A 15,792-nucleotide genomic window follows, 5' to 3' on the forward strand; every position below is an offset into this window, starting at 1 on the left:
CAATATTTAATGACTTCACAATCTATGATGATTTGCCAATTTTGTGCTCTATGTGATGGCTGGAGAGTACTGGGAGTTCTAGTGTCAACAGGTTTATAGGGGATCAGTTAGTACTTTAAGGATAATTCATAATGACTATGAATTCTAAAAAATGTTAAGCAAATAATTTGTCCAAGCTTGGCCGGCATCAGCCTGATAAGGAATTCCAGGACTTAAAAAATCAGATGTGGAAATGAGAATTGTACCTGTGTTGATGAGTCCAAGGATGCAGAGCGTGATGGAAACATTGATGTTCTGCATAACAAATTCCTGCCTCAAAGAGTTGAAAAATCCCTCTAGTGCAAACTTTGTTGCAGAATAAGGAACAGTCAATGGGAAGCCAATTTTGCCTAGAAATACCACAATTAGAATGATACATTTAATTTATATTATGCCATGAAGAATAACATTAGAGATATATGGAATACATTTTTCTTCTCCCTGATTCTATTTATGAACTTATCATTTGTTTTATCCAATAATTTCAGCCTTGAAGTATCCAAAGAATGAATCTTGGCTGTTGCAGTGGTCCTCCCCCTTATACATCAGCACTATCATGAACTCTGCTCTGGTCTTCAAGCCTCATCCACACAATACATTAAAAGTAGCTCTTGGCTATCCAAATGTTACCCATCTTATTTGTCATTAAAGCAACTCTTCCTGAGGTGTAAAAAGTGGCCATTATTAAAACATTTCAGCACACAGAGAGCATCTTTCTTCTATATAAATATTGGCTCATTGTTTTCGTTTGGTTTTTGTTTTCCTCATAGATTCAACCTTTCAAAAATAAATGCTTTTTTAAAAAAATCACTGTATTTGATTGTAAATGCTTCAAGATAAGAATGTATAAAAATGTATGTGCATTACAATAAACATGTCAATATTTTAAAATAGAACATAACACAAACAAGAATTTTACAGGTTTTTTTTTTAAAGTACAAGTTTGTAATTTATCTGACATATTTGCAACTCAGAGATCCTGCTAGGCTCTTAGGAGACAAATTCTTAAGTGTCCTTATTGGCTGGAAGTAAATAATACTGAATTCTGTAAACAACGTGGCATATGGTAGTTCTTTTGAGGTATATTTTACTTAGCAATGGTGGCAATTGACACAAACAAGACAATGGAGGCTTTTATGCTTGCTACTATATTTTGTGAAGTTATTTACTACATGTATTTAGAACAGACATATACACAACATAAACCTAGTGTTTTTACTCAGTGCCAGGTTTCCTCCTAAGTCTCCCTCCCAGAGACGATTCTTTCTAATTCTCATTTCTTCCACTTTTCACTGTGCTTCCCTTCCCCCATTTCTGGGCTTATGGAGAAGAAATGAAAAGAGAGGGGAGGGCTGGATTTACTCTAGTGTGCTCAGCATGGATTGACTTTCTCCTGGATCTGCTCAATTGAACACCTACTGCTTCTCTGTTTGGGGAAGAACCACTCTCAGGGTCTTCTGCTCAGTTCTTCCCCAGAGATCAGGGCTTCACCAATGACCAACAATCCCCTTTTTCCTGTCTTTCATGAAGATGACACCTCTTTTTGAGTCTTCCCTTGCCTTCTTCCAAGGAAGCCACTTATGGGCATTTTTTCTCCCTCTTGGACCATTAACTACCAACTGCACTGGAGGCTAATTGAACTTTAACTTTTCTCCCCATCCACTGTTTTACATTCTTTTTCTCTCCTTCCTTTTCTCTTCTTTCTTCATTGTTTAATCAGAGTACAGCACGTTCCCCAGATGGTGTGCCCCCTCCCCGAGCTCTACTCCCCAGCACCTACATACAAGGCTGGATCAATGGAATAGTTGTCTCTGCATCACCCCACAACAGCCGTGACTAGCAACCTTGTGACAGCTACCATCCAAACTCAGAACCATGCTTCTTCTCTCCTTTTCTCACTTCATTTGCTGACTCATGCCAGTCATGTTCGGCAACTGCAGTCATGCTAGCTAGGGCACTAAAATTTTGAATGATATTTAGCAACTGGCTGTAAGTCAAGAACAATCTGTATTTTTAAACATGTAGATATATTATTAACACGTATTAACAATACATTCAATTGTTTCTTGTGAATGGAGAAGAACATACAGATTTTTTTAAAAAAAATTGAAGACTGAATAATTTGAGTGAGAATTACTGAAATAACTGTCAATTTGCATCCAGTAGAAAGAATCTATTTTTAAAATGAATTTTCAATGTATTATAATATTAAAAATAAACAGAAAATTCATGCTTCTATACTGGAAAACTAAATAAAAAGGTAATGTGTTGCATTTTGCTTCCCAAAATTCACTTTTCATTCTTTATCTTAACCATGTCCCAAACTCATATGTGACACAAGCCTCCTTTCCTTGAGAGATAACTTTCTTAGATACATTGAACAGAAATGCAAATAAATAAATAAATAAATAAATAAAATGCTTTGCCATTTCTGACTTTTTATGTAACTTAACAAGCATTTTTTGCTTTCCATTATAGAGCTCAAGTAGTTCTAACATGAACTTATAAAAACATTACTCATTTTTAAAAGCCCTTAATGATAATCAAGTAACCCTCACTAAACTGGTATTATTCTGATTTGACATACTAGACCAGTGGTTCTCAACCTTTTTAATGCCGCGACCCCTAACCAGTCGTAAGTCAAGGACTACCCAACCGGTCATAAGTTGAGGACTACCCAACTGGTCGTAAGTCAAGGACTTTTCCTGCCTGGGAGCGCCGTGCATGCGTGGTGCCGCCCCCTGCGCTGGCCGAGGCGTAGCTGGCAAGCGGCAGAGACGGAGCAGGCTGACCACTGGCTGGGCCACCAGCTGGCCCAGCCCAAGGGAGGTAAGGCACCCGCCGGGCTCCACGTGCACCAGCAACCCTCCTTACGCCCGCTGGCCTCCCACCTCCCACCCCTGGCCCTCTTTTACTTACATTTTTAGTAGTTGCTCAGCAGGGAGGGGTGGAAACTTCCAGACAGCTCACCTTCGCTTCAGACAACTTGCAGCACCGTTTGCAGAATGGGACTCTTGGCGGGCTCAGCAGGGCAGAGACAGCCTGGACAATTCCTATTGGCTTTTGAAAGCCAATAGAATTAGACTCTATTCAAGAGAGTCTATTCTATTGGCTTTCAAAAGCCAATAGAATAAAAGGGAGTAGCACAGCTAAGGAAAAGGGGGGAAAATGGCGAACTGCATTGTTTGGCGACCCCCGTGAAATGGTCGTTTGACCCCAAATGGGGTCACGACCCATAGGTTGAGAACCGCTGTACTAAACATACTTTCAAAAAGTGAGGCTTTATACTTTTATGATAGGAATATATCAAAAGCAGAGGTAAAGGATAATAAGAAAGTCTACAAACTCTGAAGAACACAGGATATTTGAGTATGCACCTGCCAAAACTCAGAATATATTCTGCATATTATAAAAAGTAATATATGCCAGAATCTTTTTTGTGAAAATCTAACCCTTATTGTGCTTCAAAGAACAAGCACCTGCAGAAGCTTTAGAAATCATTTCTTTCTGTAATATGAAATATCTCAACTGCAAAAATGTATTAAAATAGTGATTTGATCACCACACAGGATAATTATGCATATTAGAAAGGAAGGTGGAATATGCATAAGCTGTAATCATTTAAGCTTGCAGTCTTATGAGTATAACAGCCAACATCACAATTGATTCTGACAACAGGAAAATCAATAATATTGGTAATAGCTTTAAGATTCTGAGGTCACTGTACATTATGAATTAATGCTGACCTGCCAAAGATGAAACAACTACTATGCTTCCTCCACTGTTTATAAGCATGGGAAGAGCTGAAACTGTCATTGTTGCATAGCTTAGGAAATTGATGTTCAAAAGCTTTTGCACATGCTCAATGTCCCTATTGAAATAATTGAAGTAAGACCTGCCAATATGATTCAGAATCAGCATATCTAGACTTCCTGTAAGGAAAAGATAAATTATCTAGTTATACTAGGTTGATAGATGAAGGCACATACAGGTATATCATTGTGATCAAATATTTTAGCTGCAGTATTGGATAACTACATACTTTGAGCTGGCCTTGATTTTATGTTGCTTTAGAAGATTTCAGTACAAAGTCTCAGTTAATTTCTAATTCTTTTCTGCAATTATATTACTTATTTGGTAATCCTAAACTCTTTGTGATAATTATTTACAAAGCAGTTCTTGAGTACACTGTATGCTATACAAAACACAAAGTGAATTTTCCTTATATGAATCACACAAATAGTTGAGAGGTCCGATTAGAATGGAAATAAACTAATAAATGAATGGTTCATTTGCAAATTGATTACCTCATTTGAGCAAATCTTTTTAACCATCTACTAATGACACTTGAAGGTCACCTGAAGTCACTAGGGAAGATAAAATATTCAGGTAGTAGAGAAGAAAGCAAAACATTTTCCTTCTAGGAAGCTGTGAGGGATTAGAACTGAGAACAAATTGGGAGGATTGTTTTCTCAGATTTAGTTTGACCAAGGACTTCTCAATATCTATGTCACAGTTTCCTTGTGACATAGTAGGAATCCCAGTATACCATTAATAGAAAATCATTTAGTTTACACATTTAGTCCATGGGAGCACAGGAAATGGAGATGAGCATTTACTAGCTGGATGCCCTTCCTAATTCCAACATAGAGTTCGTAGCAGATATTTTCTTTTTGTGCCCTGTGAGAGAAACATCTGCCACTATCTAGGATTGAACTCTCAATCTTCCAATTGGTAGATGAGTGTCTTCAGCACTAGGTCACCATGCTGCTCTACCTAATATATATTATTAACATACAGAATTCCCAAGACATGTAGCTGCATTGTCCTAAGTGGTTTAAATAGAATTTTACCAGTCTAGTGATGCTTTTGGATATTCAGAAATTGAGAAAGAGAAGACAAAGATCATAGCACTTTTGAAAGAGAAAGATGCTGTCCTGCTTCTGAGATAGTGCCGGAAAGAGAATAGGAGTACATGCCCCTCCCCATCCAAGAGCCAGGAAGAACTTAAGCCATATGTTTGTTATAAAAGTGCCAAGCTGCAGTCTAAAAACAACAGTGCTGTTATGTAGCTATACAACATGCTGGGCAGTTGTGAAGGAATGTAGCTCTATCCTTGAGAATAAGGAAGAAATGAGCAAGCCATTAAAGGGGATTGGGACTTGCTGAAAAGATTGCACAATCCTAAAAAAGAGGAAAGTGTGAAAAAGAAACTCAGAATACTTAATTTTGTTTGGTATAAGAAGGGATAGAGAAACAGGCTTTCAAGAATCTATTATTCTACTTTAATAAAATAAAGAGCATTCCTGAAATCCTGGCTATGCCAGCTTCTTCACCTGGTCCATCTTAAAGTGCTGTCATCAGTCTTGAAAGCATGTCCAAATTTATTTCACCCTTATGGTCACCATGAACAAGAGTCTATTTTACAACCTGTCAACTCCTATTCCTAGCTAGTACAATGCTTACTTAGCTGGAATATACCAGGTTTTTGGAGTTGGAGGGAGTGTTGAAAAGTCAAAGGCAAGGAGGATAGCTCAATCAATAATTATTAACCATGATGGTTGTGTGATGAATCTCTGAGTCACTAAATATAAATTACAGAAGACCACTATCTTCACATTCTAATCCCTAGTTCTGGGCTTTTGGAAGCATCTAGCTAGTTAGAAATAGGAGGCTGGACACCATGAAATCATCTCATGTTCTTATAAAGTCAACATACCCCATAATACCTCTGCTTTCTTCACCACAGCCTGAGCAAATTTCATATCTTCCATACTGCCATTAATGTACCTGGCAGATGCTGCACCCAACTCTAAGCAATGAGCAACCACCTAAAGCAAATAGAAAAGTAAAATTAGTAGAAATTATTTCATCTTTTAAACTCTTTGCGCTCACATTTATTAAATCAAATTTCTGTAGAGTACTGCAAAGAAGAAACCAAATAATCAGTTTACAAGGATATTTTGACATCACATTTTAAATCTGCTTATTGGATCAACATTATCAGTAGGGAATTTCCACTGGAAAAACCACCTCATTAACAATTTCAGCTTAAAGCATTTTCAGCTTTTTCATGTACAACTCCCCCTATCAAACATTTATTAAAAAGAACATTTTAAATATTGGATTTGTAGCACTTTCTTTGGTAGTCATGCTGGGCTTATAAATCTGAAAAAATATTTGAAACCATGGAACTTCAGTAACCATATTCTGTAAATAACCAAGAAATTTTTTCCCTTAAATTCAGGAACCAGAAAAAAATAAACTAGTTATGTGTAATATATTGCTCGCAACATTTGCTGAATTGATGATATATTGATTTTTGCTGCAAAGAGGTTGGTATCCCAAAATAAACTCTGTTGTTGAGTAAATATACTAAAGTCTGATTTGAACTTAGGGACTGATTTCAAAGTCTCACCTGAAAATGTTCCCACTTACCATTGAAACAGGTTTCTTAGAAAGCACAGCAAAATCTGTGCATTGTCCGATAGTCATGGAGAAGGATGGGATAGATTTCATCTGGAAGTTTGCTTGCATTGCTTTAGCTAAAGCCAATAGTCAATAGTGAGTTGAAAAAATATTTTTTCTATAGATGATCAGATTCTCTCTCTCTTTCTCTTTGTCGCTCTGTGTGTCTATCTATTGAGATCAGCCATGATCATGCAAGGGAGACACTGTAATGTATTGAGGTGAATTACTTGTAAATATTGAAAAAATGGTCATAAGACTCTGTCAGTTAAGAGCCAGACTTTCTGTTTCCATGCTAATTACTTGTGTTAAAAGAGGGAACAATACTTGAATCCTATTGGCCACCACCTAGTGGCTGAGTGTATATAAAGGGGTGGAGTGGCAGTTATCCAAACCTGTGTTAAAACCTTTAATAAAGAGTTGCTTGTTTCACCTGCTGCCTCGTCGATGCCTCATCGAACACCAAACATAACAGAGACAATATGCTTTCCATTAAGGCAGGGGTGTCAAACTGCTGGTCTGCAGGCTGGTTTCATCATACCAGAGCTGCGCCCACCCCGTTGCCGGCAATGGCAAAAAAGCTCCAATACGTTGCATGACATCACATGACGTCGCGAGTTTGACATGTCTGCATTAAGGGATCTCCTCCTATTACTTCTGCGTTTACTATAGCTTTATTAACACTAGTATATCTTTGCCAGAAACTCTTTATTTCTCAGTGCTATTACCCACCCTATTCACTTATGTTTTTAAAACATCAGCCTTCCCTAAGTTCATATACCTTTAGTGGATTGACTGAGAATTATGAAAGTTCAAATTCAACAGATTGGATGGAAGAAAAGTATAGTCTATATATATATAAGTGTATATATATGGAATGAGAACGTTTGCAAATGGTTGAGAAGTTTTGAATGAATATCTACTACATATTCCAAAACCTATTCAGGTAATTTCTTTGTACCAAAATACAGTGCCATACATCTACTTTTGAATCAGTGGAAAAGGATAGCAGCATGAAATTTACTGGCCCCTTTGCAAAGCACTATGCAGCTTCTACGGCCATTGCTCTGATTCACATCATACTGTCAGATATGCAACAAATGATAAGCAAAGGCTGAATTCTCTGACTTCATTGGTCTCCCTCCTCAACATGTCACTACCTGGAAGACTAATCCACCTATCATGACAACAGTAAGAATACTGTCATAGAAATAGGATAGGTCTGACTGTTTGAATCATCATTCATGTCTAGCCACCTTCCTGTGCCTCACCTGCTATGGTATATCTCATTTTTAAAGTTAAATACAAGTTAATAAATAAATCAATAAAATTAAAAACAAGACAGATTTGACTCATGAAGGAATCTGAATCACAAGCAGTACTTTGGATTATGATGTATCTTCCCATCCTTTCCTTTCTTCATAAGTAACAAGTGCCAATTTTCAGATTTTAAGGCAGACATGTCAAACACAAGGCCCGCAGGCCAGGTCCAGCCCAAATTTGGCCCCTGGAGCTGTTCCAGAAATGGCAAGGGACCAACCCTCACTATTCCAGCCCTGACCCACCCCACCCCAGCTGGGTGCCCTCCTGGCGCACGCATAGGAAATGGAGAGTGCTCAGATGCTGGTGGTGTGCAGGAACAGCTGCAGCTCATTTGCCTCACTCTGCCCCATCCCTCCTGGCCTCGCCCTGCTTTACTGGGCCTCTCCTCATCTGGCTCTGCTTTGCCAGGCCTCACCTCACCACGCCTGGCTCCACTTTGCTGGGCCAGGCACCAAAGTGCCACTGAAAACAGGACAAAGCAGAGTGGGGAAACATATTTTCCTCTGGTATATTTCCAGTCTGAATTAGACTAAGGCAGGCTCCCTACAGGAGAGCCCCTTTAAGGATTATGTAATAATAGAAAAACAACTAACCTATCTCTGCTCATAAAAGCTAAAGCTGTTGCACATAAAAAACAGAAGAACTTTGATTAACTATCACAGCCACCATTTTGACAGTTTTGCTGTACTGTTGTCTGTGGATGCCCCCACTAAAAGCAAGCATGGGATAAACTGAGCCTGGTTTGTTCTCAGTCTTTTAAGTGGCCACAAACTACTAGCAAAAGTGGCATTTGATCACAAGGCAAGAGGGCATTGAGAAATGTTTCCCCTTTTGCATTTGAGCATCCAGAAGGGATAGGAAAGGAGAAAGGGAAAAAGGAAAGACAAAGAAAAAACAAGGAAAGAGGGGAAGGAAGAAAGAAGAAAGAAAGGAGAATAAAGAGGGAAGGAAAAAGAAGAAAAGGGAAGGAGGAAGGAAGGAAGGAAGGAAGGAAGGAAGGAAGGAAGGAAGGAAGGAAGGAAGGAAGGAAGGAAGGAAGGAAGGGCCTCCCTCTGACCGACATACTTTGCCCTTCTGCACACATCATGAGCAACCTGGCCAAGGAGAGCAAGAACAGCAGCAGCAGTTTCAAAGAGGAGGTAAGCGCAGCGGGGTGCCCCATTGAGACAGCAGGACTGGGCTGGGCTGTGGGGTCCCAGTACCCTGGTAGCTTGAGGACCACACTAGGCGCTTGCCCTCCACTGCCCAGGGCTCCAGGCAGCCTGTGCTGCTGTCTGGGGGTCCTCCGCATGGCCTGAGAGGAACAAGAGTTTGGTGCTCGTCCTGGTCTTGCCTTTCTCCACTGGAGACAATGAATCCCCCTAGTCCTGCCACAGGTGCCCCCAATACAAGCCATGTTGAGCTGGCCACGCCCATACCCACCCCAACCACACCCACCCCAACCATGCCCATGCCAACTACACCCCCTGCCCTCCCGAGGTCAATCATAACCCTGATGTGGCCCTCAGTGAAATTGAGTTTGACACCCCTATTTTAAGGAATACTCCAACTTATCTTTGTTGATGCTGCAGCTTCTGTCTGTCTCTAGAGGGCAGTGGCAAAAACACATCCTTTGCTAAATATTATGTGTAGATGTGTATAGTCAATCTATTGTTTCAAATAAAATATGAGTTAACTGTTTTAAAGATAGCCTGGGCTTGTAGTTCTGAACTTAATATTATATTAAGTTTTGAATGAATATCTACTACATGTTCAAAAACTAATTCAGGTGCCTTCATTGTGCCAAAATAAAGTGCCATCCATCTAATCTTGAATTGGTGGAAAAGGATACATTTTTCAGAAGATACATTTTTATCAGGTGCATGGCTGGAAATACAATCACATAGACATGTATACTTAAAGATGTGCAAACATACTCACATGCTGTTGATAATAAACTAAAACTAAAACCTGGGATCCACAATTTAAAAATTTAAATATCTCCCAAATCTTAATATTTACCATCCTCCCTTCCTGCCTATGATTATGCATATTTATTTATGTATATATTTATGTATGTATGTATGTATGTATGTATGTATGTGTGTGTGTATTGACTTGACTTGACTTGACTTTACCCATTAGACCAGCCCATTGGACCAGGCTGTCACCCCTGCTTTCTAACATCACAGCAAGAGATCAAATTACATTTCACCACAGACAGAGAAGGAACTGCTCTAGAGATCTTACCCTGACTCTTCCTACTAGATGAAGCAGTTCTCTTTCTGTATCCCTGGGATTTTAAGATGTAGTGCAGTCTGACCCCATTAATCAGCCAAAGAAGAAAAATGCTATTAACAGTCACCTATGAATGGTGGAAGTTACCTCCTTGCTTCTTTCTGAATTTGAAGAATTAATCTTCATTCTCAGTTTGAGGGAGGCTTCTCTTTGTCTCTCTTAACCCTTTCAATGTATGAGAGCTTGTCTAGTGAGTGTAATTATATAGTGGGATAAATGAATATTTAATATTTACTTGCTGGAGCTGGGCTTCTGTCCGTGCAGTAATCAGGAGATGAGAACCCATCTGTGCTAGGTGGTATGCTATCTGCTCGCCAATTCCAGTGCTTGCTCCAGTAACAATCACCCGCTTCCCTTTCAACATTTCTAGACAATAAGATACAAGAACCACGTTTTATAAAGCTGACATTAAATAGCTTCCCATTCCACCAAATAAATGCCAAATGGGTATATATAAAAAAATAATTAGGAGGATACCTAGCAATTCCAACCCTCAAATCAGTTGTTAGTCATAGCAGTCCAATTCACAAGAAAGCAGCAGAAACAAGTACTAGCATTCCAAGGGAGCATAAAATAATACCAAAGTAATTTTTACTCCCCCACTCTCTGTCTTTCTCTCTTTCCCACAATGTAATTAGACATTAATTGTAACCCATTTTGTGCATTTCAGGTACGAAAATTTTAAAACAAAGACAAGTAGATTTTTCTGTTTTTTCGGGAACTTTTCACAAACAAAAATCCATTTTGAACAGATAGAATATCAAAAGCCTTCATAAAATTAAAAAATAAAAACAACACCCCCAGATATTTCCCATCTTACCTGCTTGCTGAGAAAAAAGAAATCTACTTGCTTTGTGGCTTGATGGCTCATAAAAACTTCCAAGCAAAGCCATCCATGACCAACAATGCAAAGCAGGATTCACGTTAGGCTCTGAATCAGTTTGTGTGTTTTTAAAAGCAAGGCTCCCTTCTTTTCTCCCCCATCCTCTTTTAATTCAAAAATGCCTTTACTTCAAGTAACTTACCAGGTTTAAACTCTTCTTTTCCTGAATAAAAATAGATGGCCAAGACCATTCCTACCAAAGGAATCAAAATCTTTTGCCACAGGTTCATCCCACTGTAGTTAAAAAATAATCTTGCATGAGAAACAGAGGGTTTAAAAAAAGAAAAGAGAGCAGGAACAATGTTAATGCTGCAAAAACCTGCTAGTATGGAGGCAGCAAGTTTCCTAAAAATCCAGCTTTCAGACAATTTCAGGGCATTTATTCCAATGGTTCCATCACTACAAGCCTCCTAATTTTTTTGTCAAGAGTTGATAAACTGATCTATGTGACAGCCTATGGATTCTGGCTGTTGCATTTCATATTTCCTGTCCTTTGATTTGAAGTAGAGAATTTTGCATAATACCCTGAAAGAGGTGTGTCTTTACTGAAAAGATTCAAGTTTCAACTCAGAGACAACCCTAAGCTGCCTCCTCCAGGTGGACTCTTTCTTTCTTTCTTTCTTTCTTTCTTTCTTTCTTTCTTTCTTTCTTTCTTTCTTTCTTTCTTTCAATAATTTGTTAGTGTTTTCAAGACACAAACTCCACATGAAGCAGGAGAATCTTGTTCAACTAGATTATGTCTGTTGCTTCCAAATGTTTGCAGAGTAATTATAACACAGAAGCTGAGCACAACACATGAAGAATATACAGTAGTTTGATGGAAAGAAATTGGGACATAAGCTGCTTTGGGGATTTAGATCTGTTTTGAAATTCTATACAAACTTGCCAAGTTGTCCTACATACTTAGCAATGAGTATCTAAAACTGCTAGGCGCCTACCACATTTAAAATGTTCCATATTCTTTATGGAAATTTTTAAGACAGAGCTATGTTAATATGCTATGCCATGCTATTCAATTCTGCAGGGTCATAGAGACATCAATTAGAAACAAGGACATCCACAATAAAATAGGCATTGGATTTAAAATTGTGGAAACGTCTCTCTTTTTAATGTGAGTCACATGTACTAGATGCCTGTAAAAAAGACTGGGGCTTTGATTGCCTGGCTATATCTGCTATTTCAAAGACCATCACTACAGATGTCTCTGAACAAAAATGTCACAAATGAATGCAAACTTAATCTTTGCATTTTTTTCCACTGCCAAGTCAAAGTGCCAACCTATCCTCACTTGAGCTGGCAGAAAATTATATTAACATGATATTTGCTGATCCCATTGTTGGTCCCTATCATGCTTCACCTGACTTCTTCGAAGGAAATGCCTGACAAAGCTTAATGGGTTTTATACCTCTTGAGGCTGTTCCTGGATGATGTCAGAACTGTTTTAAAACTAGTTCAGTCAAGCACAACTTTAAATTGTTTCTGTCAAGGAAAAGATGCCAAGGTGTTGTGGTTGGATGGTTTGAATTGTGAGTGACTACTGAAGAAAATAAAATATTCTTTTATTATTTAAAACTTAATCAAGCTACAGAACCTCTTACAAGATGTATTAAGCTTGGCAATTACAGTCATAATTTGTGATGGTCGTAAAGTGGGTCACCATGTGACCTAAAGTGTTTTTCCAACTTTTTTTGCAGAGCTCGTTAAGTGACGACTCTGTCACTGACAGAGTAAGTAACTATGGTTAAGCAACTGCCATGATTGTTAAGCAAACCCATTGTTCACTATTGCCAATTTTTGCCAGCAACTGGAAGTAAATGCCAGTTTCTGGCAAAACTGTAAATCACAATCATGTAATCACAGGTTGCTACAAACAGCCTTAAATGCAACTGGCTGCTGAGTGTTCAAAATGCAGTCACATGACCACAGGAGTGTGCAACATCAGAACTTCAAAACTGGGTCTAAGTCACTTTTGTGGGGGTCCATTGTAAGTCAAGGACTACTTGTAGTATCTAAGATCTCTGAATGCAAGGTGTTAATGAAGGCAATACTATTTTATTTTGTATTTCTGTATTTTGTAGTAAAAACAATGTTGCCAGGATATAAAGGTGCTCTAGTGTAAAGTACATCTTTCCCACAGTCTATTCTTCCTCTGTGGAATTCTGCCTGCCAAAATCAACTTAAAAATACTTAGGAAAGGAGGAGCATGCCTTGCTGCATGTGGAGTAAAGAACTGCTGAAAAATTAACACTAAAGAGCTCTTCTCTGCCCAGATTCCCAAAAGCCATGAGCACAGAGAGATACAGGCCTGTATTCACTGATAATAATTCCAAAACAAAACTTGTAAACTTGAAATCTCACATTAATTATTAAGTCATTCCTATGGGCAGTACTGCCAATTATGCTTATGTTTAATGGTCTCTAGCTGTTGTCCTTGGATCATTTTTGTATGATTTATGCCAAGTTTAGACAATAAAAACAAGCCAAAAATTAAACAATATTATCAAGCAATGAAAACTTCTAAATGTTTAACCCCAGCTTAACAGCTTGACTAATCTTGTACTGCATTAGTAAGGATATTTGTCACCCCCTTGGAGAAAATCTGTGGGACTGCGCAGGGGTGGGGTTGAAGCAACCAGTAGATGAGACCAGGGTCAACACTGGATGATGTCCCCCTTCTTTCTCTGATGCCTGCTTTCCCTTTCTGGAAATTTCCCACGCGGTTCCTGTCACAAGTTTGAGGTGGTCTCTTTCATAGGGGATTTTGAAATTAAACAAAGATACGTATCAAATTAACTTTAGGAATAAATGCTACCCTAGATTTGCAGATGATCCACCACTGTACAATATTATAAACCAGTGTTTTTGTTCATTTGATTATGTGCTATGAAGTCAATGCAGCATCTGAGAGCCACATAGATAGAACTTCTCCAAGATGACTGTACAGTTTATGCTTATGGAAATCCAGCCATGTAAGGTCACTAGGTGACTTGGAGCCAGTGAATTTCTCTCAGCCCATCTTATCTCAAAGGGTGGTATTATGATAAAATGAGTTGAGGGAGCACTAGGAAAGTCACACTGGGGAAAGATAGAACATTTACAAATTAACAAAACGACATTTGGCTCTTAAGAAATTATTAACCTGGTGTACACCTAGTAAAATTCCACAAATCCCATCTTTACAATTATTTTAGTTGCATGCCATTAAATCTATAGCTATACTCACTATCCAGGGGATAGAGTGCTTATTATATTTCAATTATCTTTGTGAGTACGCTGGAACATAGTATACTTTGTAATAACTGAGATTGTTTTAAAAATAAAGTTTTTGCTTATGCTCATCTTCACTGTTTATAATGAACAACCAAATATACTATCTCACATCAACTCCCCAAAGAAGCACAGATTATAGTGCCTCCACCAAACTCAGTTTGATGTTCATGGTCTCACTTCAAAAACTGTACTCCCTTGTGGTTCAGATTTCTGCACAAGTCATCAATATGGAGCGTCCTTTGCTAAGCAAGTGGAAGAAATATAATTAAAATAAAATGGAAGTTCCTTCAACTCTCTGCTAAGAAAATTGCAGTATAACTGTTTACATAAAACTGGCATTCTGTTTATTCGGCAATTTCCTAATTTTGGCCAAATAACATTCTTTAAAGAGAAAATATTTATTAAAGGGAACTAGATAGTAAAAAAAATTATCATGACTTTTGCATCCTATTATATTATTTTAAGATTGCACTGATCATGACATAAACTTGTCCTGAAAGCATCTTTTTCCTATAACGTCCTCATGATATTATTTTCATCTCATCCCCTGTCCATGAGTGACACAGAGTTAATCTGAGGTGTCCTTGGTTGCTTTCTTGCATTCCTTCGTTACCAAGCTAGGTGACATCTTCAGTTCTTTTGACATCTGCAACACAAGCAAGCTTACAGAACATCAAGAATCTAACAGTTCGACTCTGAGTTACATGTATTTTCTATTAATGAAACAATTTACTTAACAACAATGGGAGAAGTTAGGTTGTAAATTGGAATGGCATTTCCAGTCCCAATTGTGGTAGTTAAGAATTTCATTTGAACAAATTGTATCCTTCAGTTTTTATATTCCAATAGACATATTTCCTTCTATAGTCTTTATCTGAGATTCGTACTCTGTAGTTTTCATATCCGTCCCCTTCTCAGTTCCATTTAAAACCTTCCTGATCATATCTGATGTGCATTAGCAAAACACTTTTTAAAATCAGACCTTGTGAAATGCAATCCACTCCTCCCAGCAAAGATCATGGCTTCAGAAACCAAACTCCCTTTTACACCATTGTATAGAAAGTCATTCACTTAAACTCCAAGAACTAAATCTGGCTAGGAAGCAACTAGTAATTCTTAGAGTAGAGAGAATTCATATATAAATGTATCAGGGCCACCAAAAGTAAATAAGCAAAACCTCAAGTACCAATTGTTAAGTCTTCGCAGTAATGGCAAATGATGAAGACACATCTTTCCTTGAACCACTCTTTATTTCATTTCAGCCCAAACTCCAACAACGAGCAAAGGCATGCAGGCCTCCTTTTATAAGCCCAGATCCCCGGACATAATGGCAGGTGCTTTTCCTGCCTTGCGCATGCGCACAAGCCGGCGCCACTCAGTCTGGTCCAGGGCAGCTTCTGCAAAGCCCGTGACCATTGCAATGTCCCGAGCCTGCATTTTCAGGCTCAGGACACAACATCCCTTCCCCCTAGCTTGAATCAATCCTGACCTTTTTTTAACATTCTTCTTTGGGAAGAGTGTCATACTTCCTC

General features: G+C 38.5%; 1 protein-coding gene across 6 annotated transcripts in view; it reads right to left on the reverse strand.

The window, feature by feature from the left end:
* The window catches only part of HSD11B1 (hydroxysteroid 11-beta dehydrogenase 1), a 46,391-nt gene extending 34,744 nt beyond the window's left edge, over nt 1-11,647 (reverse strand). For 3 of the 6 annotated variants that reach the window (XM_039361381.1, XM_039361383.1, XM_039361388.1), the window contains exon 1: nt 246-2,741. In XM_039361381.1, the coding sequence (XP_039217315.1) occupies nt 246-287 (42 nt within the window). In that variant the 5' untranslated portion in view covers nt 288-2,741. Of the gene's footprint in view, nt 1-245; nt 2,742-3,785; nt 3,972-5,758; nt 5,871-10,342; nt 10,474-11,132 lie in introns of those variants that run through there. The other 3 variants (XM_039361390.1, XM_039361389.1, XM_039361382.1) reach the window with 3 other exon arrangements.
* Between the last annotated feature and the right edge of the window lie 4,145 nt (nt 11,648-15,792).

The sequence above is a fragment of the Crotalus tigris genome, unplaced genomic scaffold (assembly GCF_016545835.1).
Source record: "Crotalus tigris isolate CLP2741 ecotype Arizona unplaced genomic scaffold, ASM1654583v1 scf7180000019259.915256, whole genome shotgun sequence".
Classification (NCBI taxonomy): domain Eukaryota; kingdom Metazoa; phylum Chordata; class Lepidosauria; order Squamata; family Viperidae; genus Crotalus; species Crotalus tigris.